This window comes from Antechinus flavipes, chromosome 3 (assembly GCF_016432865.1).
Source record: "Antechinus flavipes isolate AdamAnt ecotype Samford, QLD, Australia chromosome 3, AdamAnt_v2, whole genome shotgun sequence".
Taxonomy (NCBI): domain Eukaryota; kingdom Metazoa; phylum Chordata; class Mammalia; order Dasyuromorphia; family Dasyuridae; genus Antechinus; species Antechinus flavipes.
The window spans coordinates 600,049,455-600,070,772 of NC_067400.1; the positions used below are offsets into that span (position 1 = coordinate 600,049,455).

The 21,318-nt window shown below is 45.1% G+C and overlaps 1 protein-coding gene across 2 annotated transcripts in view; it reads left to right on the forward strand.

Moving 5' to 3' along the window:
* DNAJC11 (DnaJ heat shock protein family (Hsp40) member C11) overlaps positions 1–21,318 on the forward strand; it is a 62,143-nt gene that overhangs the window by 39,076 nt on the left and 1,749 nt on the right. For both annotated transcript variants that reach the window (XM_051988667.1, XM_051988666.1), the window contains exons 5-15: positions 13,119–13,247; positions 14,691–14,813; positions 15,278–15,351; positions 16,772–16,961; positions 18,075–18,160; positions 18,395–18,511; positions 18,996–19,151; positions 19,587–19,656; positions 20,513–20,570; positions 20,709–20,851; positions 21,117–21,246. In XM_051988667.1, coding sequence (XP_051844627.1) covers positions 13,119–13,247; positions 14,691–14,813; positions 15,278–15,351; positions 16,772–16,961; positions 18,075–18,160; positions 18,395–18,511; positions 18,996–19,151; positions 19,587–19,656; positions 20,513–20,570; positions 20,709–20,851; positions 21,117–21,246 — 1,276 coding nt within the window. The remainder of the gene's footprint in view (positions 1–13,118; positions 13,248–14,690; positions 14,814–15,277; positions 15,352–16,771; positions 16,962–18,074; positions 18,161–18,394; positions 18,512–18,995; positions 19,152–19,586; positions 19,657–20,512; positions 20,571–20,708; positions 20,852–21,116; positions 21,247–21,318) is intronic.

The window sequence follows — 21,318 nt, forward strand, 5'->3', positions numbered from 1 at the left end:
CTAAGTGTTTCTTTTGGGTTTATATCCCAAAGAGATCTTAAAAGAGGGAAAGGGATCCACATGTGCAAAAATGTTTGTGTTAGCCCTTTTCGTAGAAAAAGCCACAACACTTTATTTTTAGAAAATGAAAGGTTATGTCTTACACACATGAATAAGAAAGAAATTTGTGGCCAGACCCTGAATAGAAGAGATTAAAAGAAATTATCTCAATAACATAAAATTAAAAGCTTTTATATAATCATAATAACTAACATTTGTGTAACAACTCAAGATTTGTAGTTTGCTCATATTATCTTATTTGATCTTAAATGAATTCAAAGCAGTTATAACCAGAAGCAGAGATATTGGAGAAAATCTTTTGATTAACTATGTGATAAAAATCTGACATTCAAAGTTAGAAGAAATATAAATTGTCAATAACATGAAAATTTGTTTTAAATCACTAATAAATGAGCAAATAAATATTAACACAACCCAAGGATATCTACTTGACCCCCATCAAGTTAGCAAAGAGAGTAAAAGATGACAAAATTTTTTTATTTAATTGTGCTAATTTACTGCTGCCAGAGCACCCTTTCTGGAAAACAATTTGAAGTTATATAAGAAAAGTTATTAAATTGACCGAAGGACTCCATTAATGGCACTATATCTTTAAGGGAATATTGACAACAAGCAAAATGTACCTAATTTAGTATAAAGTGAAGAAATTAGAGTAAAAAGAACAAAGATGTATCTATATATGTAAATAAAGTCAGCTTTGAGAGACAACAAAAATATAGTGGTTATTGTTATCTCTGTACTATCAGAGTTCAAGGACACACATACTCTGCTCATAGCAGCCTATGAACTTGAATTATGTAGACCTGTAGTTTCTCAGTGTCCTTCCCAAATTATGGTGTCCGAACCGAACATAGGGTGCAGATGTGGCCCCAAGAAGACAGAGACAATAGGCCTGTCACCTTCAGTCCAGGCCGCTGGACTCTCCTGACATAGTCTAAAATTATGTTAAATTTATTGACTCATTGAGCTAGAGTATACCAAAAGGCCAGAGATTTTTCAAATGAATTGCTCTATAACGCCTCCTCATCTTGTTCTTGAGAAGTTGACTTTTTGAACCTAGGTTTAGGTCTCTAAATTTTTCATTATTTAATTATTTCTTCACTAAAACCCATTGTTTTAGCTTGTTGATCTTTTCTTGATTCCAGTCATCTCCAGTGTGTTTCCTGTCCGTCTCCATTTTGCAGATTTAGTATCCATACTATCTGTGCCTTTATTCAGCTCTTTGATTTAAAAAATCAAACAAACAAGAGAACAAAATAAACAATAATAAAAATAAACAAAATAAAAATAAATTTGAGCATCCCAGAGCCAACCATTAATTCCTATGGTTCTTTATTAAAGACCTTCCAAGATAAACAACAAATGGCAACATTCTCAATATACTTGATTGTTCTCTTGTTTAACTCCTATCTCCACTTTCAACATCTCCCAGATCCGCGCCTTTCTCTTCACTTGCCCAGCACCCGGTGCAGCCTCTCCTCACCTTTCTCTCCTGGACTATTGTAGTAGCCTCCTGCATGGCCTCCCTGCCTCAGGTCTCTTCCCACCCCAGATCATCCTTCACTCAGCTATCAAAGCGATCTTAAAGAGCAGCCAAAGAAGATGTGATCCTTTTTTAGCTGCGTTGATAGGAACAGGATGGCTAGAAGGGGGAAGCTTAGAGTCCTGCTGTCATCTGCTTGGCTGGCTCAGAACATGTATGGCTCCCACTTTGCCAAGTGCATCCAGAGCAAAGTCACAGGTTCTCAGGAGCCTTGGAGGCCATCTAATTCAACTGGTGGTACTTGTCAGTGACCACAGTGATGAGAGGACTAGAGACTAACCTATATGACAACCAGTTGAAGGAACTGGAGATGTGTAGCTGAGATACAAGATGTAGAAGGAACATGATGACTTTATTCAAGTGTCTGATGGCTCACAAATGGAAAATTTGTTCTGCTTGGCTCCTGAAAGCAGAGCTGGGGATGGTGGGTGGAATTGCCGAGACAGATTTCAGCTTAATATAAGGAACCCTAACAGAGCTTCCTAAAACAGGAATGGGCTGCTTAGCGAGATCCTGGGTTCTCTCTCCCCAGACATCTTCCCATGAATAACTCGTCAGGATTTTATAGAAGTTATTACTGTCCTAGGTACCTCTGAGACTCCTAGTTCTGAGATCCTTTAACTGAAAAATGAAATTTTTCATTGTTTCTCTGGGATTTTTATTTTAGTATGTCTTGTGATATGCCCACTTTAAAGCTAGTGAGTTTAATTTGCATCTTTACCAGATTACTGTGATTTTTAAGCCTTGCCCTCTCTAGGGGCAGAAACTAGTCATGGGCCATAAGACTCTGGACTTGAGAAGTCGACATGAGGCTACCAAATAATAGAGAGTAACATGATTTAAAACATAACTTGAATTATTTGGATACTGCTGCATGAAACTTGGCACTCAATCCAACTACATGAATTCATCCTCTGGAAACTTGAAGAAGGGACAAAACCCTTATCTTTTGTGACTTGCTAGAAAACATACCCTGCCACCCCGCTCTCTTCCTGAACGAAATAGAGGAAGTTTTTTAAGTATTTCAGATTTTCACCAGCAGGGGATGGAAGTATAATTAAACTGATTCTCACAGCTGGGATGAGAAAGTTTCAGGTAGAGGACTCCACAGAGCAATTGAAATGCCAATGCTTTCAGGCTTTGGACTCGAGTTCTTTTAAGTAAAAAGTTTCTAGTACTTAGGAAGACCTCAGACTTCTGGTCAGAAGGCAGTTATCTTTGAGGGTCTCTAGGGCCTGGTTGTAGATTAAGCTAGAGGCCTTAAGTGATAACAGAAATATTCTAGATGAGACTTTCAGACAAAAAGAAATCTATTAATTTTAAAATCCTTTACCTTTAAATGAAATAGACCTTTTGAGATGATTATGTAACAATAGTGGCTTAATTGGGAGCTCTTCTTTGTAGAGAAAATTATTTTGTGCTGATCTTGAAGGCTCATTATCTCCAAATGCAGAGTGGAGAGTTTCCAATTTCCAAATTAACAAGAAAATAATCAGCAGCAAATAGCTTTGCCTGTGATTTGCAAACCTGTTTCGTATCATCAAAGATAACAGAATCTCAAATTAGGAAGAACCTTATAGATACCTGGATCATATATTTAACCATGTGACCATGAACAGGTCACTTTATAGACCTATGAACCTAGAGTTTCTTCACTTAACATGAAAGAATAATACTTATACTTCCTACAGGGTTTTTGTCTGGGGAAAGCACTTGGAAATCTTCAAGCCTCAAATAAATGTGAGTGGAAATATTGCTATGTAGTTTTGCTCATATCTGAATAGGAATGTTTTCTATAACACACCTCAGAAAAGCCACAGAGAGGATGAAGTCAGTCCTTCATTCCACTTTTGGACAGCTGATAATTAAGGAGTTTCTTATATCAAACCTAAATCAGCAGTTTTCCTGAGGTGCTCCTGGTTCTGCCTTATGGGATCTAGAACTTTGTGTCTGAAATTTCCCTCTGACCAGTTGTCCCATTCTGCTGCCTTTCTCCTTCTCCTTTTTCTCCTCTTCCCTTCTACATTGATGGCTTGATCTACCTTCCAATCCCATCCCATAACTTCGGTCTTCTTTGTTCCCCGCCTCCCTTGAATGCCTTTTATTTGTTCTTTCACTATTTATTCCCTTTCACTTCTCGGCCCCAACTGGTCTTACCATCTGCCTTCTGAGCCCCTTGAGCAAGGCCCTGGGCAGGCTACATTCATGTTTTCTAATCAACTGTGCCCTTACTGATCACATCTGTCCTTTTATTCATCTCATTTTGATTCTCTGTCACATGTGCCACAGCAGCTCTTCCACACATTCTCTTCTCTGGAAGCTCTGATAACGATCCCACTCTCTCTCAGAGAGGATGACTTTGGCTCCTGTGCTTTACTGAGGAAATCAAGACTCTTCATAGCGAGTTCTATCATCATCATCACCTCACACACACACGCACTCATGTGTAATACCTCAAAACATCACCTCTGAAGATGTAGTGATGGTTCCATAGCTGTGAAACACTGCGTATATTGTCAGATTGTCTTTATGTATTGGTTGGTTTTATCAGTATATTTTCTTCTTCCTCTTTCTTAAAAAGAATTTTTTTAGTTGTATGGGATGGCTTTCTGGGAAGATAGATCTACATATTTTCTCAGAATTTTGACAGGAATGAAAATCAATTTCACTGGCCTATAGTTTTCAGAATAAAACCTGTTTCCTTGAAAATGAGATTTGCCATTTTCCAGGATCTTTCAGAGATCAGTCAGAAGTTCAGTAAACCTACCAATTAATTAATCAACAAACACGTATATCTGTTCCTTCTTTTAGATCTTTAGGATGTAGTTGATCAGGGCCTGGTGATTTCTTAATGTTTCATTATTTCTCTTGGAAACCAGCACCTGCCCTTTTTAGTTCAAGTGTCATACTTCTTATCCCAGGCCTAGAGACTGAAGTGGCTTTTCTGCTTGTCAAGATTAACTCATCTGTTTTGGTCTGTGATCCCATTCCCACCTGTCTTTATTAAAAAACTTACTCCCTTGTTTCTAGCTCCTGGCTCTTTCCTTGATATCTGCAAATATCTATGATTCTACAGTACTTACAAGAGTGCTAAACTTAATTAGTCTTTTCTTGGTCCTCATCCTGCTAGACTTTTCTTAAAGCTTTTGACACTGTTGACTAGTCCCTCCTCCTTTGCCTTCCATGACACTGTGTTTACCTGGTTTTTCTCCTACCTGTCTGAGAGCCCAGCAGCACTCTCTGCATTGCTGCCCATCGTACTGGCTCCCTGACTTCTTTCCATGCTCAGTTTTAGTAATTATCTGACTCCTTTGTCTCCATTACTCCCCAACTTCTATTAATTTTAATCTTGTTTCCTCCTAATGTCTCATTCTCCATAGAGTATATAACTCCAGGACAAAGACTTGCCTTTTTTTTTTCATTGTAGTACCTTGCATGTAGTATATACTTAATAAGTTTTTGGTTTTTTCTTCAGGCTAACTTTTCTTTCTTTCTTCAATTGTTTTCCTATAATCTAATCTCTAGTCTTCTTGCCATTTGGGGTGCTCATGCTCTCTACATTCCTCCATTTGTCAGTGAGATGATCCAAGTACATGTTCTCTCCCTCAGAATGTTTTCCCTCTCAGCTTTTTTTGCTCCAGCAGCTTTTATTTTTGACTCCCATCTTACCTGTTAACTAATTGAATTTTCAGAGCTCTGAGACTTTAGAGCTTTTTCTTTGTAAATACTGTCAAGCCTATACCCCACCTCTACATTCTGTACTTCCTCATCTGATTTTTTCTTAAGCTAAGTATTGCACTTGATATTAATCCCTACCCAGTTAAGACACACCTCCCCACTTCCCCCATGCCCCTCATTCCTTTGCAGAAATGTGAAAAGTGTATATAATATCTTTTTTCTATTTGTCAGTTTTGTTGAAGTTTATTCTCTTCTTTCTCTTTCTTTTTCCTTCCTTAATTCTTTGTTATAATTGTTATAAGGCAGAAATTTAGGCAAATACAAGATATGAATAAAAATATATCTTTTAAAATTTCATTTATTAGTTTTGCGCTATCATTTCAATATTTCAGTGTCTTTAGTTCTTGACTATGTTATACATCTGGGTCTTCATTGAAGTCATTGATGCATGTAAGGACAAAGTCCTAGAGCATTACTCTGAGGTCCCTCTACTCCCCTTCACTTTCACATCATTTTTGGTCACTCATTCAGAACGGTCTTTCCTATGTGTCAGACTGCTTTGTCTTTTATCTTCGTAAACCTGAACACTTAATAGGTGCCTGTTGCGTGATTGATGTGTATTCTTAAGGGTCACCATTGAGTTTCAGTTTCAAATCCACCTGATTATTTAAGCAGAATTTTTCCATCTCTTCCACAAAGAAAGCATGAGAGACTGTCATATTCTTTACAAAATCCAACTATATTTTATTTATGTAAGTTCCCCTAATATATCAATCTAGTAATCTCATTGAGAAAAGGAAATGAGTTAGGTCTGCCATGATTAATTTTTGGTGAAGGCTTGTCAAATGTCTATTGGTCATTCTGCCCTTCCTAATGTGGCTCTAGTCAGCCTTTCACGGATCTATCACTCTTCACATACACTGCAGTTTGGCCAAATTATTCCTCATATACAGAGTTCCATCTCCCATCTCCATGCCTTTGCACTGGCTGTGCCCCATTTCTGTGATTGCCCTCCCTCTTCATCTGTGGCTCTTAGAATCCTTAGTATACTTCCGCTCTCAGCTTACATGCCAACTTTTATGTGAAGTATATCCTGGTCAGCCCTCTCCCATCCCAGTTTTTACTTCTCTCCCATCATCCCACATTATCTCCCCTTACTGTCAAGGATTGCTTTTCTATCTTTGGATCTTAGCACTTTGCACAGTGCTTGACACATAGTAGGCTAAGGGGTATACTTGAAAGGAGAGTGGATTGATGTTAGCTCTTCGTAGTTACCACTTTACTTTCTAAAAGCTTTCAAGCCATCCCTTTAATAACTCATTGTAGAATTTTACCAGAAATTGAAAGTAGGATCAAGGAGCTTTAGGTTTTTTCATTAAATTTCACTTTATTTTCAGATCTACATTTTCTCTCCTTTCCCTTCCAAATTAAGAAAGCAAGAAAAACAAAACCCCTATTATGATATGAATATGCATAACCAAGCAAAACAAATTTCCTCATTGGCCATATACGTAAGTCTTTTAGTTTGAAGATGACATTCTCTACTTCTTTCAAAATTAGACCATTTCCCTTCCTCTATACTTTTTCAGAAGTCATAGATAGTAGTTCAGAAATCATATCTGCCAGTTATTTAAGTTCTTTCTTATATCCTTGGTGACTCAAATTCACTGAGGGCAGCCAGGAGCTCTCTTACCATTTCTTCACAGATAGAGACTTGGCTAGCCTCAGTAGCCATCTAGTCCAACCTCTGTGGCTTTAGGACAGTTTTTTCTGATATATAATCTAATTTGGCCTCTTTACAGCATCCCCACCTCCTACTGCTTCTGCCTTCTGACACCTAGCAGTCACTGCTCCAAATGATGGCTCTTCAAGTGAAAGTTATCATATTCCTCCTGAGCTTTCTCAGCTATTCTCTTATCTTGTTCTAACATGCACCGTTTTCATTCTATCACTTCCAAGCCAAAGATCATATTTTGGACAAAGAAAAGAGACATGAAACAAGACTTGATGAATTCTGCTTTCTTTCTGTTATCTTTGTCCCTGCTCCACCAAATCACATTCTATTCCTTTTCTTCTTGACCCCAACATGGATTTTAATGTTTTTTAATTGTTTATTGCATTCGGAAAGTCATTGTGTTATTCTTTCAGTGCTTTGCATTCATCAACAGCTGCCACTCATTTTGACTTTTAACAGGAACTCTGAGTTTTTTTCTATAGCCACATTGTTTCTTTAACAACCTCTCCCTTTTCTTCCTCACCAAAATTGTTTCTCTTGGTGTTTTCAGAATGTCACTTTTAAGAACATTCTGCCCCTTTCAGACTGATTGCCCATACAGAATTTATCTGTCCGTTTTTCTGAACTCCAGATAATGGTTTTTTTCCCTCAACTAAAGATAATATTTTTAAATGACCATGGAAAGTACAAAAAATTTCACCTTCCATTTTCTTTTGTATTAGTCATTAAGTGAAAAAGTGACCAAAGAATAAAATAAGCAAGTTCTTGATTACTGCTTTTTTTCTTCACTGAAAGGCCTGCTTGGCATATCCTATGGGATATGGGAGGATAAAGCATAGGCTAAAAAATACCTCTTTTATGTAATGATTTTTCTTTAATGACCCAAGAAAAAGGTGGGGACTCAAAAATAGACCAAGAATAATCCAGCGACAAGGTGTAACAGCACTTCATAAAATCGACATCTTTATTGGGGGTTTACTCCATACAAGGTATAGAAGAATATTAAATTTGAATATTAGATTTGACCTTTTCCTTTTCCCCTTGGACATCGCTTTTAAAAATGCTTTTCAATAGCATTATTTAACACCCCCTCTCCCCCAGCCAGCAAGCCGTCCCTGGACTGGCTCAGCCAAATCCTCACCTCTTCTGCTGGGGAGAGAATGCCTTGCCCCATCTTGGCAGAGTTAGAGCACTCTGCATTTGGAGGGTAGAGGAAAAACTAAAGAAACTGGCACTTGTGTAAAAAACGCCCTGATGGAGCAGTAAGAAAGGATGACTATAGAACTTAGAAAAGCACCCGAAGACGTCAGGGACCAACTAGTGCAGAGCAAAGTAAGCAGCATCATGTAAACAGAAGCACAGCCCAGGGCAACTGAGAAAATAACCAAGCCTGCCCAAGAGGAGGGAAAAGATTCCCCCATCCGAGGCGGGTGTTGTGGTCAAAGTGTGGGTCAGTTTGATAAATGGCTTTTGGGTTTGGTTTGTTACAAGATGACATGGGGTGAGGTACATACTTGGAAATGAATTAGATCTAAAGCCCAAAGCATTGAGTTTTGAAATTATTTTTCCTATGGATAGCTCATCAGTAGTTTCTTCCTACAACTATTGACATCAGGAAATAGGATCTGTTTGGATGCCTAACCCTTATGCTGAAGCATACTGCAATGCCCTATAATTCAGGAACTGTCTTTGACATCCCATCTCCAGACTTAGCTAGGTCAGTGTTCAGACAGCAGGCAGACTCTGTTCTCAGGTTGGTAGCTCGTTAGGGCAGAGCTTGGGCTCCCCTATCCTAAGCCTTTGGGACCTCAGGCTTGCTGCCTCCCTCCCACCCTCATAGCCATAGAGATTTAGTTTTACTGGAATGGAACGAGTTCATTTTGTGGGTTCCTGTTTTCGTTATTACATGATTGCTTACCAGTAGCCGAAACTAAGGATGTCAGAAAGCACTGTTCCAGGTGGGAGAGGGCAGGATGAGTTAGCCAAATGTTGTGTATCCTTCCTGCTTTGGGCGTGCCATACTCACCAGCGTGCCAGTCACCATAGTATTTGAAAAGAGAAAAGTATTTTACAGTGTTTCTCTTTGAAAAATGATTTCTGAGGCATTTCAGAAAAGACAGTGTCGGACTTTCATGTTAGCAGGAATTGGAGCCTGAATATCAATCTGATCAAAAGCTGTGGAAGCAAGTGTGATGCAGAGGGTTCGAATCCAGTTTTTGTTTACAAAAATCCCTGGTCTCATGCTCCTGATCGCATCAGAGCTCAGGTTTGATGCTTCTTAACAAGCTTTTGTATTATCTTAGAGGTAGAAACTGAAGTACAGGGGTAACTGTAACCTTCTTTGGGAGGGGGAAGAGAAGGGAATGAGCACTTATTAAATGCCTACTGAATGCCAGACGTTTGTGAGGCAGGATTTGAAATCAACACTCTTGACTCCAGGCCCCACCTCAGTGCCCTGCAGCCAGCCCGTGTCCCCTGCAGTGACTGTGATTGCATCATTTCCTTGGCCAGAGACATCATACCCTCCCTGTATCTTTACAAGAAATCTTCTCAGACGCTCAGGCACTGGATTTGTCATTTTCTTAAGCAGACTGATTAAAATCTCGGCATAGTTGGCCCTTGAGCCTTAAACCTTTGCTTAGCCCCCAGAGTTTCTGTTTCAGTTATACTCCACAGCCTCGGACCCCTACAAGATCTGAGTTTTCACAGTGATTTTGGCCTTGGTATTGGAGCAATTGCGTGGTTCAAAGAGGTAAAGTTTGGGCCTTGGTATTGGAGCAATTGCATGGTTCAAAGAGTAAAGTTTTAAAATCTTGAAAGTTAATGGGCTTTCTGATGTCTTAGGAGACGGTCACTGCAAGATCAGTGTAAATCTTTGTCCTGAACAAAGTTTAGAGGCTTTTGTCTGGCCCGTGGAAAAGGAAATAAAGCCCAATTTAATGCTGCATCCTTCCATTTATTTGTGTCTCTTAAACTACTTGCCCCATAAAATGAAATCGAACCATTTGGGCTGAAATTAAGTGAAAACTTCCCTGCATGTTCATGTGCTTATAAATAAGTGCTTTATTATATTATCTCATTTAATCTTCATAACAACCCTAGGAGTTAGGTGCCGTTAAGATCCCCTTTTTGCAGTTGAGGGAACTGAGGCAGCCAGAGGACTCGCTCAGGGTCACACAGCTACTGTCTGAGGCCACATTTGAACACAAGAGCTTCCTGGCCCCAAGCCCAGTGCTCTGTGCACTTTATGTCCCCTGCTGCCCCCTGCTCCCAAGGGACGCCTCCATTGAAGGAAGCAGTAACATGTTCTTGGATAAGGAAGTGGGTTGGTTGGCGCTTGGAGTTAAGGACAGTATGTCTAGGTGGCTGATTGGACCAGTGTGGTCTCAGAAGGCTCTCCACAGGTCAGGCCCAGGTGGTTCACATGTGTGTTTGGAGTGGAAACGGTCTTTTGAGCTGCTGCAGTTCTGCTTTGCTCATAGAGCATACCACCTTCTTTTATGGAGGCATGTCATACTGGGTGGTCCTGTGCCAACTTCTCTTATGTCACACAATCAGTTCCATAGTTGATAAAGAAATATAAAACGTATAAATATTATATTTATATGGAGACATAGAGAGACATGTAAAACAAATGCAAAGTTATTTGAAGAGTCACAGAAGTAAGGAGCTCAGAAAAGGCCTCAGGAGCTAGTTTTGGACGTGAGCCTTGAGGGGATTAGGGATTCTGAGAAGTGGGAGTGTAAGAGTCATGTATCCCACACATGTCCAGAGAAGAACAGATTTGTTTATAAGCAACAGCAAAAAAAAACCCAGTGGGTATCCTTGTCTTTCCCACTAGGTTAAACCAACTCTGTGAAGACAGAAATTATGCATAATTTAGCAGATCAAACAAATATGAAAGCAAAAATTAGACAAGAAAAAAATTTTGAACAAGTTTATGCTATATAGGGGAGTTAATAATATTTTGGTTGTATAATTATTTCATTAAATATTTATCAATTACATGTAAAAATTTTTGACAACCTTTTTTTTAAATCTTGAGTTTTAAAATCTGTTATACATGTGAGGTCATCAAAATATATTTCCATATTAAGGCGCTAAAGAAAACACAAACAAAATAAAACAATAGAAATAAAGTTTTTTAAAGTATTTTTAATCTGCATTCAGACGTCACTGTCTCAGGAGATGGATAGCATTTTTTATCATGGGGTCTTTGGAATGGTCTTGGATCATTGTCTTGATCAGAGTCCTTCACAGTTGACCATCCTTATGAAATTGTTGTAACTGTGCCCAATGGTCTCCCAGTTCTGTTTCTGTCACTCTGCATCAGTTCATATAAGTCTTCCCAGGTTTTTGTGAAGCTATCCTGCTTGTTTATTTTATGGTTTTATGATCTGCTTATAGGAATGGTTTATTTAAAGCTATGGAGTCTGTTTCCCTAAGTTACCCACTCTCCCAATCCTGCCAAGATTTAAATTGTATCTGTGAGTGTATTTTTTTTTCCTTGAAAAGAGAATAGTGACTACCCAACGGCTATAAAACTGCATACTCTTTGATCCAGCAGTTTTACTACTGGGCCTGTATCCCAAAAAAAGATCATAAAGGAGGGAAAAGAACCCCCATGTGCAAAAATGTGTGTGGCAGCCCTTTTTGTAATGGCAAGGAACCAGAAACTGAGTGGATGCCCATCAATTGGAGAATGGCTGAATTGGAGAATTATGGTATGTGAATGTTATGGAATATTTAGTGTTTTATAAGAAATGATCAGCAGGATGATTCATAAACACCTGGACTTACATGAACTGATGTTAAGTGAAGTGAGCAGAGTCAAGAAAATATTACACAGCAACAAGAGTATGTGATGAACAACTACGATGGACTTGTTTCTTTTCATCAATGCAATGATTCAAGGCATTTCCACTAGACTGGGGATGGAAAATGCCATCTGTATCCTGAAAGAGAACTAGGGAGGCTAAATGACGATTCAAGCGTGCTACTTTCACTTTTTGTTTGTTTTTTCTTTCTCATGTTTTTTGCCCTTTTTGCCGCGTTTTCTCACACAACATGACAAATAAGGAAATATGTTTAAAAGAATTGCACATATTTAACCTATATCAGATTACTTGTTATCTGGAGAGGAGAGGAGATAAGGAAGAGAGGGAAAAAAATTTGGAACACAAAGTTTTACAAAAATGAATGTTGAAAACTATCTTTACATGTTACATGTTTTTGGAAAAAAATAAAATACCATTAAAAATTAAAACTCAAAAATGCAAAAAAAAAAAAAAAAAAAAAGAAGAAGAAGAAAATAGAATAGTGAATTTTGGAAGTCTTATAATCTCTGATCAAATACAGGGACCAACCATGATTCCAGAAGATTTGGGATGAAACATATTTTCAGGGAGGAGACATGAGGGGTCTGGGGAGCACAGAGATGTAGTTTTTTTCCTTTTGTACAAAGCTAGTTCAGGAATTTGTTTTAACTTTTGTTTAGTATATAGATATATGTTTTATGATAACTAAATATACCTGTTCTGTTTTTACTGCTTTCTCAATGAGATGGGTATGAAGTGCGAACCTGAAAATAGAATAAAATTTTAATTTTATTTTTAAAGTAGGCTAGCATGTTGGGGCAGAAAGATCCCAGACCTTGGAGTCAGGCCTGGCTTAATCTCAGATATGGCAGTTACTTGGCCATGTTGACCCTTGCTTGGACAAAGTCTCTTCACCTTTCTGAACCTCAGCTTCCTCATCTTTCAGCTTGTCATTGAGGAAAACCCTCAAGCTCTAAGTGGGAGGATTCTTGAGTCATCCAACATGTTCGTCATCTGTGAAATATGGTAGTTGGTCTGAGTGAGATCCAGAGGATGACGTGGCCAGTGCCCCACGGGGAATAAGTCAGCCTGCAGGCTCAGGTCCTCTGGCTCCAGATCAGCTTTTCTTTGGGATCCTCGAGGTCTGTCGGGCTTCTCGTCCTGAATGGAGCTTCTTTGTGCAGATGAGAAGCTTGGGGTGCAGGTGGAGCACTACCTGCCGGCTCCCCACTGGACATGAGGTGGGTTCGTTTTTTATCTCACCACGTATCTTTCCTGTTTCCAGGGAACCATCAGCGTTGGAGTAGATGCCACGGACCTCTTTGATCGCTATGATGAGGAATACGAAGATGTCCCTGGGAGCGGCTTTCCTCAGATTGAGATTAACAAAATGCACATTTCCCAGTCCATTGAGGTATGTCCGTCCCCTGTGCCGGGAGAAGGCTTGGGACCCCCGAGGGGGAGAGGGAGGAGCCGTCTCCTCTTGGTTAAGAAGACTTCTCCCCCTGGGTGGATGGTGAGGATGATAGCTGACATTACAACAGCCCTGGGAGTTCCGTGCGCTTATTGTCCTCGTTTTACACTTGAGGAGGCTCCAAAGGCAGACAGAAATCAGGGGCTTGCCCAAGCTCACACGGCTAGTGAGTATCTGAGGTCAGATTTGAACCCTTGAAAAGTCTCCCTGACTCCAGGCCCAGGGGTAGCTGTATGTTATCTTCATGTCTAAATATTACTTATGAAGTATTCATAATTTTATATTTAAAATATACTTTTTTAAAAAAACACCCTCTGGTTATAGAAGAGCCTTATTTGTGATGGTGATTTTAATAGGTACAAATATATGGACTAAATCCTTCTACAAGGGCTGGGTGCTGAGCACAGTGTGGGGCACCCAGGATACAAAGACAAGAATGAATCCTAATATTCTGAGGAAAAATACCATGTTTGTTCATGATATGTCAGTACACACATATGCTAAATACATAGTGGAAGGCCTTGGGACTGTGGGCGAGCGTGGTCCTCATGATGGCCAGCACAGGGCTTTGCAGGTGGGAGTGATGAGCCAGGGCTCGACGCCGGGTGCTTTGCACTGCATTGCCTCTCACTATAAAGTCTGAGTCCACAGTGAATGCCCAAGTGCCACAAGTGACCATAAGAGGTGATGTTAAATGCAGACTGGTGCCCCTAAGATATCCAGCAGCCCCTTTGTTTCGTTCTACACAGACTTATGTCCCCCAGGCTATCATTTTGTTAGCATGTCTTAGTGGATGGAGGCCTGGCCTGTGAATCAGAAGGACTAGGGTTCAAGCCTTATGGTCAGTGCCCCGGCAGCTCTCCAAAGCTGGCAGATACCTGAGGAAGAAATTTTGGAGCTGGGAGTTGCTACCCCAGCAAAATCCCCGAACTAGACTTAGAAAAACAAGTGGAATCCCCATTCTGCAGGAGGTCCATCCAGAGGACCCCATTTACCCTGCTGCTGATTCCAGGGAGCTTGGGGTCCTCCTAGAGCCATCCAGAGGCCCTCAGGGAGGCCTTGCTCCCGCCTGCCCGATGGTGGGCATTCAGGACCATCTGGAGGAGTCACAGAGAAGGCCCCAGGGCACTAAAATGAAAACGTCCCTGCAGCATGGCGCTATTGGAGCCCGGCTCTCACTGGAGGCTTCCCATGGCCTTGTCGAGTGGGGCCCTCAGAATGTGATGACTCGGTGGTCCCAGGACGTCCAGGCAGTCAAGTGCACACCGAGTTTAGGGGGGCTGCCAACCTGGGGGTCACCTGCAGATTGGTCGACGTATTTCCAGACCTCGCAAGTAAAGCTGATATATCTTTGGTTCCTCCAGCAAATTTTTTTTTCCCCAGGCACCCTTGACAGCCACAGACACAGCCATCCTCTCTGGAAGCCTCTCCACCCAGAATGGGAATGGAGGAGGTTCCATTAACTTTGCCCTCCGGCGAGTGACGTCCGCAAAGGGATGGGGAGAGGTAAGGGTGCTCGATTGGCCAGGTCTTCCTGCCCCTCACAGACTGTGCCGTAACAGAAGTTAGCCCTCAGATGGCTGAGGCTGGCCGGGTGGGGCACGGAGAAGCTTCTAAGCTCCAGGAAGCCTCTGAAAAATTCCAGACCAGCTCAGGACTCCTGGCCCTGCCGAATGCTAATTTGGCTCTAGACTTTTCTCTTAACTTCCCTTTCTATCCCCCTACAATCCCCCAGGCCTGGGCAATTAACCATGCAGGCTGGGGAGTGGGGCAGCCCCCTTGGTGGGCCTCAAGACCTGCCCTCTCGGTTGGATCTCTGGAAAACAACCACAGGCTGGGGGAGAGTGGTCTGAGGGCTGAAGTCCTAGGGGTGTTTAGGGGGTGTCTAGGGGGCTGGGGGTGGCTAGAGGAGATTTTGGTAGCAGCAGTGAGATGAAAACTCTGACTTCTCTTCCTTTCTGTTTAAACAGTTTGAATTTGGAGCTGGAGACCTTCAAGGCCCTTTATTTGGCCTGAAGCTGTTTCGTAACCTTACGCCAAGATGGTAAATCGACCATGATACAATCATCTGTTTTGTTGTCTTTGTGGATTTAGAATCGAATGTGATTTCTTATTCCTGTTGCCTTGCGCAGTGCCAGGCATATAGTAGGGGCAGTGGACATTTGTTGGATTGAAGTGATTGTGATGAATTGGGGCCCTGTGTTTCATTTGAGGTGATCCTGTTACCAGGATTATGCGGTTCTCTTATTTCTTTGGCTTAAGATTTGTGCCATGGTGGGAGAACTTTGAGGTTTTTCTAGCTACACTGAGTTGTCAGATAGAGCTACACCAAGCCCTTAATAGAGAGACTGCATTAGGCCATAGAAAAAGCAGACCCACCCCTGCCCACTTTGCCTTTCAGTAAATTGAGTGTCAGATAGGCTTTCCAAGGTCCCTAGACAATTTTACTGTCTTGTCTGTGATCTGAAGCGCCTACCAAGCCCCGCTCCTTTGCCCTCGATCTAGGATACATTATCACCTCCAGAACTACAGGTGCGAGGTCCTGAGTTTCCCTATTTTGAAGATACTGATGCAAATTCAATTTGAAGAACAAAGTAAAAAACAAAACAAAATACCTGCGCAAACTGGCAGAGGCTCTTTTTCAGGTGCAAATAGACGTGTCATTTTTATTTCTTCAAATGTAGTATTCTCGTTCCTTTTTTCAAATGGGATACTTTCAAAACTTGGGGGGGGGGGCGGGAGAAGGGAAGAGGAAAGAAAGAACACAGAAAAACAGGATGGGGGAAAGCATGCATGAAAAGAAGGAAGAAAGAAAAGGAGAGATGGGGAGGGAAGGAAAGAGATAAGAGAGATGCAGAGAGACAGGAAGAGAAGCGAGCAGAGAAAGTTGGAGGGGGAGAGAGGGAGAAAAATGGAGCGAGAGAGAGTGAATATGAATGGTAAAGAGGAAGGGGAAGCGTGAATATGAGAGGCAGATAGAGAGAGAAGAATGGAGAGAGAGGGAGAAGAATGGCGAGAGAGAGAGACACCATCACAGAAAAAGAGGTGGGGGGGAAGGAGGGGGGAAGAGTGGCTATGAGAGGCTATGAGAGGCAGACCTAGAGAATAGAGGATCTTTCCAGTCTTAGTAGCATGAAATACCCCTCTGTAGCCAGGAGGTGGCGCAGGCTTTCTCTTTTAAAACTAACTTGGAAAGAAATGTCAGAGAAGTTCTCAGCCCTGATTGAGATTCCTATTGGAAGGTGGGGTGCACTAGCTGAGCTGGGGCCCTCTTCCAGGGCCCCTTGATGTGACCTGAGCCTGGGTCACCGCAGACCCGCGTGACCATTGGATAGGGCGTCCCCGGAGGCATCGCCTCCCCTCCACCCCGGGGCCTTGTGAAGGGCTGGTCAGTTGTGTGGTCACGGGGAAGAGGGGGCCTGGCGGCGACTGTGGCTGACCTCCTCCTGTCACTTCTTCTCCAGCTTTATTACGACCAATTGTGCTCTGCAGTTCTCATCCCGGGGAATCCGGCCCGGCCTGACCACCGTGTTGGCGAGGAACCTGGACAAGAACACCATGGGCTACCTGCAGTGGCGGTGGGGCATCCAGTCGGCCATGAACACAAGCATTGTCCGGGACACCAAGACCAGCCACTTCACCGTGGCCTTTCAGGTGAGCCTCCTCGGCACAGGCTCCCGGCTCAGGCCATCGTCGCCATTCCCTTCTCATCCCCTCATTTCCCTTTCTCGCCGGACTCCGTGGGGAGGATGTGAAATAGCTGTGCAGCTGCCATCTGGCCTCCGAGGACACGCTGCACTCGTGGAACAGCTTATTTGGAGGGCGTGAGGTAGTCAGCTTTCTGGTGGTGAAGGGAATAAGAGCCCCCCAGAGAGGGTTGCTACTTAATAGTTCCGTGCAGTGTCCTGGAAGAGCCCCTATTGGGACAGAAAAACCTGTGGTTTTGGTGAGCCCAGAGGGGGGCAGGCTAGTGTGGCCAAAGGGTCCTTTAAAGGCAGCGCGTTCAGGAGGGCCCGAGGGGAGTCAGCTGGTGCCTGTAGTGCTGCCACCCAGTGAGAGAGGGAGCCTAAGCGTTATCTCCATTTTACAGATGAGGAAGCTAAGGCTCAGAGAAGGAAGGGGACTTGCCCGTGGTTACATACCCTGTAAGTGTCGGAGCTGGGATTTGAACCAGGTCTCCTGTCTCCACATCCAGAGCTCATTTTCCTAGAAAGCATTGTTAGAATTTGTATCCTAGATGGCATTAGTCCCAGCAACTGTCTTTGCTTCTATATCCCGGCTACCCCAGAACCTTTTAATTCAACACATTTTGAACTGTGCAGAGGCACAGAATCAAATATTAAAGATCAAGCTAGGACAGAACTTGTGTCACCTGCGGGCTCACAGTCTAGTAAGGGGCTAAAACCCCCGGCAGATTAACGGCACATGTAGAGAGGCACCTGAGGCGACACAGAAGCTCATGATGTCTAATAGGAAAGTCATTCACTGTCATTTATCGGGTTGTCTTCATGGGGGGTGGGCGGGGAATGTTTGGTGATGTTAGAGTTAGGTCGGATTCATGGGAAATCAGGGGAGAAGAGGGGAAGGGAAATCTTTCAGGTGTGGGGTCAGGGAGGCCTGGAGCACAAGTGTGCCCAGCAGAGAGGGGCCGACTGGGGGGCGAGGGAGCTCGACCAGGTAGGGCGTGAGAGTTGAAGTGGGGCCGCACCCAGTTTCCCTGAAGAACATCCCATGTGTCTTAACCTCCCCCACCCTCTCTTTTCAAAGCTTGGAATCCCCCACTCCTTTGCATTAATCAGCTATCAACATAAATTCCAAGATGATGATCAGACTCGCGTGAAGGGCTCTCTCAAGTAAGTCCCGGCCGGGTCGTCAAAAGCAGCCCCTTGGTTGAACGAGGTCGGGGGGGGGGGGGGGGGGGGGGGGGCAGTTAGCGCAGGGCGCGGGGTCCTGTGCGAGGGGGCCGGTGGCGGGCGGCTCTCCTGGCGGTCATGGCCATGGCTGTGGGGAGGGGGGAAGTGCCACCGGCTCCCTCTTCCCTCTGGTGATGAACGAGTCCTGGTCTCACCCTCTGCTGCTCGTTCCAGGGCAGGCTTCTTTGGGACGGTGGTAGAATACGGAGCAGAGAGGAAGATTTCCAGGCACAGTATTTTAGGAGCTACCGTCAGTGTGGGAGTCCCACAGGGCGTCTCTCTCAAAATCAAGTGAGTGAGGCGCTGGGCGGCGGCTGGGGGCTGAGGGGGCCCACGCTGTGATGCTGGGAGGGGGACAGCGGTCACCTTCAGCCCTCGGGGCTGGGGCGCTGGGGGCAGCAGGGATTGCGGCCCATCAAGCCCTCCTTGGGCGTGGCCAGAGAGGAACTCCGCTGTCAGGTGGCCCCGTCCTCCCTGCTCCGCCCTCATGCTGACTGCCAAGCTCCCGCTTGTCCAGCAGATGGCGCCAGAGCCCACAAGTGGAGCCGGCCTCCCTGAGGCCGGGAATGACTCTCAGGGCCTGGGATTTCCCTTTGGAAGAACAGGCTCCATGCCCCGCACTCCCAAGGACCCAAGCACGCCCCTGCTGCACCCTTGACACTGCGCGGTGCCGGCGGCCTTCCGGATCCCCCCCATGTCGGAGCCAGGGTCGGGAGTTTGTGCCCAGAGCACGCGGCCCCGCGGGGTCACCCTGAGCCTTCCCTCCTCCTCGCAGGCTGAACAGGGCCAGCCAGACTTACTTCTTCCCCATCCACCTGACGGACCAGCTCCTTCCCAGCGCCGTGTTCTATGCCACCCTGGGACCGCTGGTGGCCTACTTTGCCATGCACCGGCTCATCATCAAACCGTACCTCAGGGCTCAGAAGGAGAAGTGAGTTTGCCCTTTCTTCCCGAAACCCCCTTTGCCTGAGAACGGGCCTGGGGCCCGAGCCCGGGCTGAAGAACGGGGAGTGCGAGTCGGCTGGGGCCCCTTGGCTCAGTCACTGCACAAGTGCCCCCACTTTCGATGGGGCCCCCAGGGGTGAAGAGGAGGGGGGACTTGACGAGAATACATCCAGGTTAGCCTTCGTGAGCTTCATCCCGGCAGCTTTCCCATCTCCTCCTCCATCGCAGTGCCGGTCTGCAGTAGGGAGGTTTTGCTAGCGAGGGTCTGCTCTCAGAAGTCCCGGGTCCCCTGTTCTGGTGGAGGCGGAGCATCGCCGCTGCCTCCCAGAGGGGGCCTGAGAAGCCGGTCCCCCCGAGGCTTTGCTGGGCTCCTCCTGTAGGGTAGCAAGGGGCTCTTATGGGGCTTGTTTTCTTTTGTAAGAGAACTGGAGAAGCAGAGGGAGAGCACAGCCACAGACGTGCTGCAGAAGAAGCAGGAGGCGGAATCTGCCGTGAGTGCCCGGGGAGGGACCGGGGGCACTGGGGGCGGAAGGAGGGGGCCCTACCCCTGACTGCGCAGGGCTTGAGGCCAACCCTGACCTGGACTCTTCATGTCATGGTTTTTTTGTTTTGAAAAGCAGCTTTTCTGGGCCCAGAGACCCCTTCTCAGTTAAGCCAGTTAAGGCTTACTGACCACGTGACTGTTTCTGACTGCAGCCCATAGCCTTCCCCTCTCCTAAGGAGGAAAATGAGCATCTTTTCTAGAAAGCTCTTTTCAGGGGTCTCGACCGTGCTTTGCAAGTAGTCCATTGGCTGCCTTTCAGTGCCGTGTCCATCTGCAATAGCGCGGTCACTGAGCACGGTTTCCCTGCTCTCCTTCCTCTGCCCGCATCGCTCCATATGTCTCTCCGGGCTTCTCTGAATTCTCCACGCTCACCGTCCCTTCCCCGTGCCCTTCCCCATTAGAGCACTGCTATGTGTGGCTGAGGAGCCTCAAGGCGGGGTCTCTGCCATCTATGCAGCAGGGATGCAGGGGGTTTTCAAGCTGGGCACAGGGAAGATGACCCCCCAACTCCTCCCCCCGGGCAGTCCTCTCAAGGCACCCTCTGCTTCTCCACACTTGGCCATTGGGATGGAAGGTCACTTCGCTCTCTCCAGTCTAGGCTCAAGTTAACCCTGAGGTTGCCCATAGTCGGGAAGCTCTCCTCCCTGTTCGGGGCAGTCCCGTGCGGACGTTCCCAACTTGGACTTGTTTGTGGCCGGCCTTCCTCCGACCCCCGTCACGTTTTCTTTGCTCCTTGTTTTGGTTTCATCTCCTGATGGGCTCCCGGGAAAGCTCTGACTTCCAGCATCTCGGTTCGTTGGCAGGTCCGGTTGATGCAGGAGTCTGTGAGAAGAATAATTGAGGCCGAAGAGTCCAGAATGGGTAAAAGCACTGTCCGCTTCATTGGGTCAAGGGGGCTCTGGGGACTGGGGAACAAAGCCTTCTTGAGCTAGAGCTAAGGGGAGAGGCCCAGGGGGGCAAGGGCCCCTTCTCGGGGCTGTAACTCAGTGTGCTCCTCAGGACTGATCATCCTGAATGCCTGGTATGGCAAGTTTGTTAACGACAAGAGCAGGAAGAATGAGAAGGTGAAGGTGATCGATGTGACTGTTCCCCTGCAGTGCTTGGTGAAGGACTCCAAACTCATCCTCACAGAAGCCTCCAAGGTACCAGCCTTGCCATGCCCACAGAACGGCAGGGCTCCGTGACAAGTGGCGGGCAAGCCTGACCGGACCCTGCCAAATCCCCTCCCAGAGTGTGCGCCAGGATCCCCGTACCCCTGGTCACAGAATTGTAGAGAGCTGGGCCTAAGTAGGTCTGATGCCGTTGGCCTTCCAAAGCTCAGAAGTTCCTTGAGGAATGAGCAGTCTCTGGGCCTAGCCCGAGGGGGACTGGCGGGCTGACGTCTCCACGTGCTGTCTCCCATCACAGGCCGGGCTTCCTGGGTTCTATGACCCGTGTGTGGGCGAAGAGAAGAGCCTAAAGGTGCTTTACCAGTTTCGGGGCGTGCTGCACCAAGTGATGGCGGCGGACAATGAAGCCCTCCGGATACCAAAGCAATGTAAGTGGTCCGGCCCGCAGCCCCTTCTCCTCTGGCACTGGCTGCTTTGGGAAGGTGAGCCACAGTCTGCCC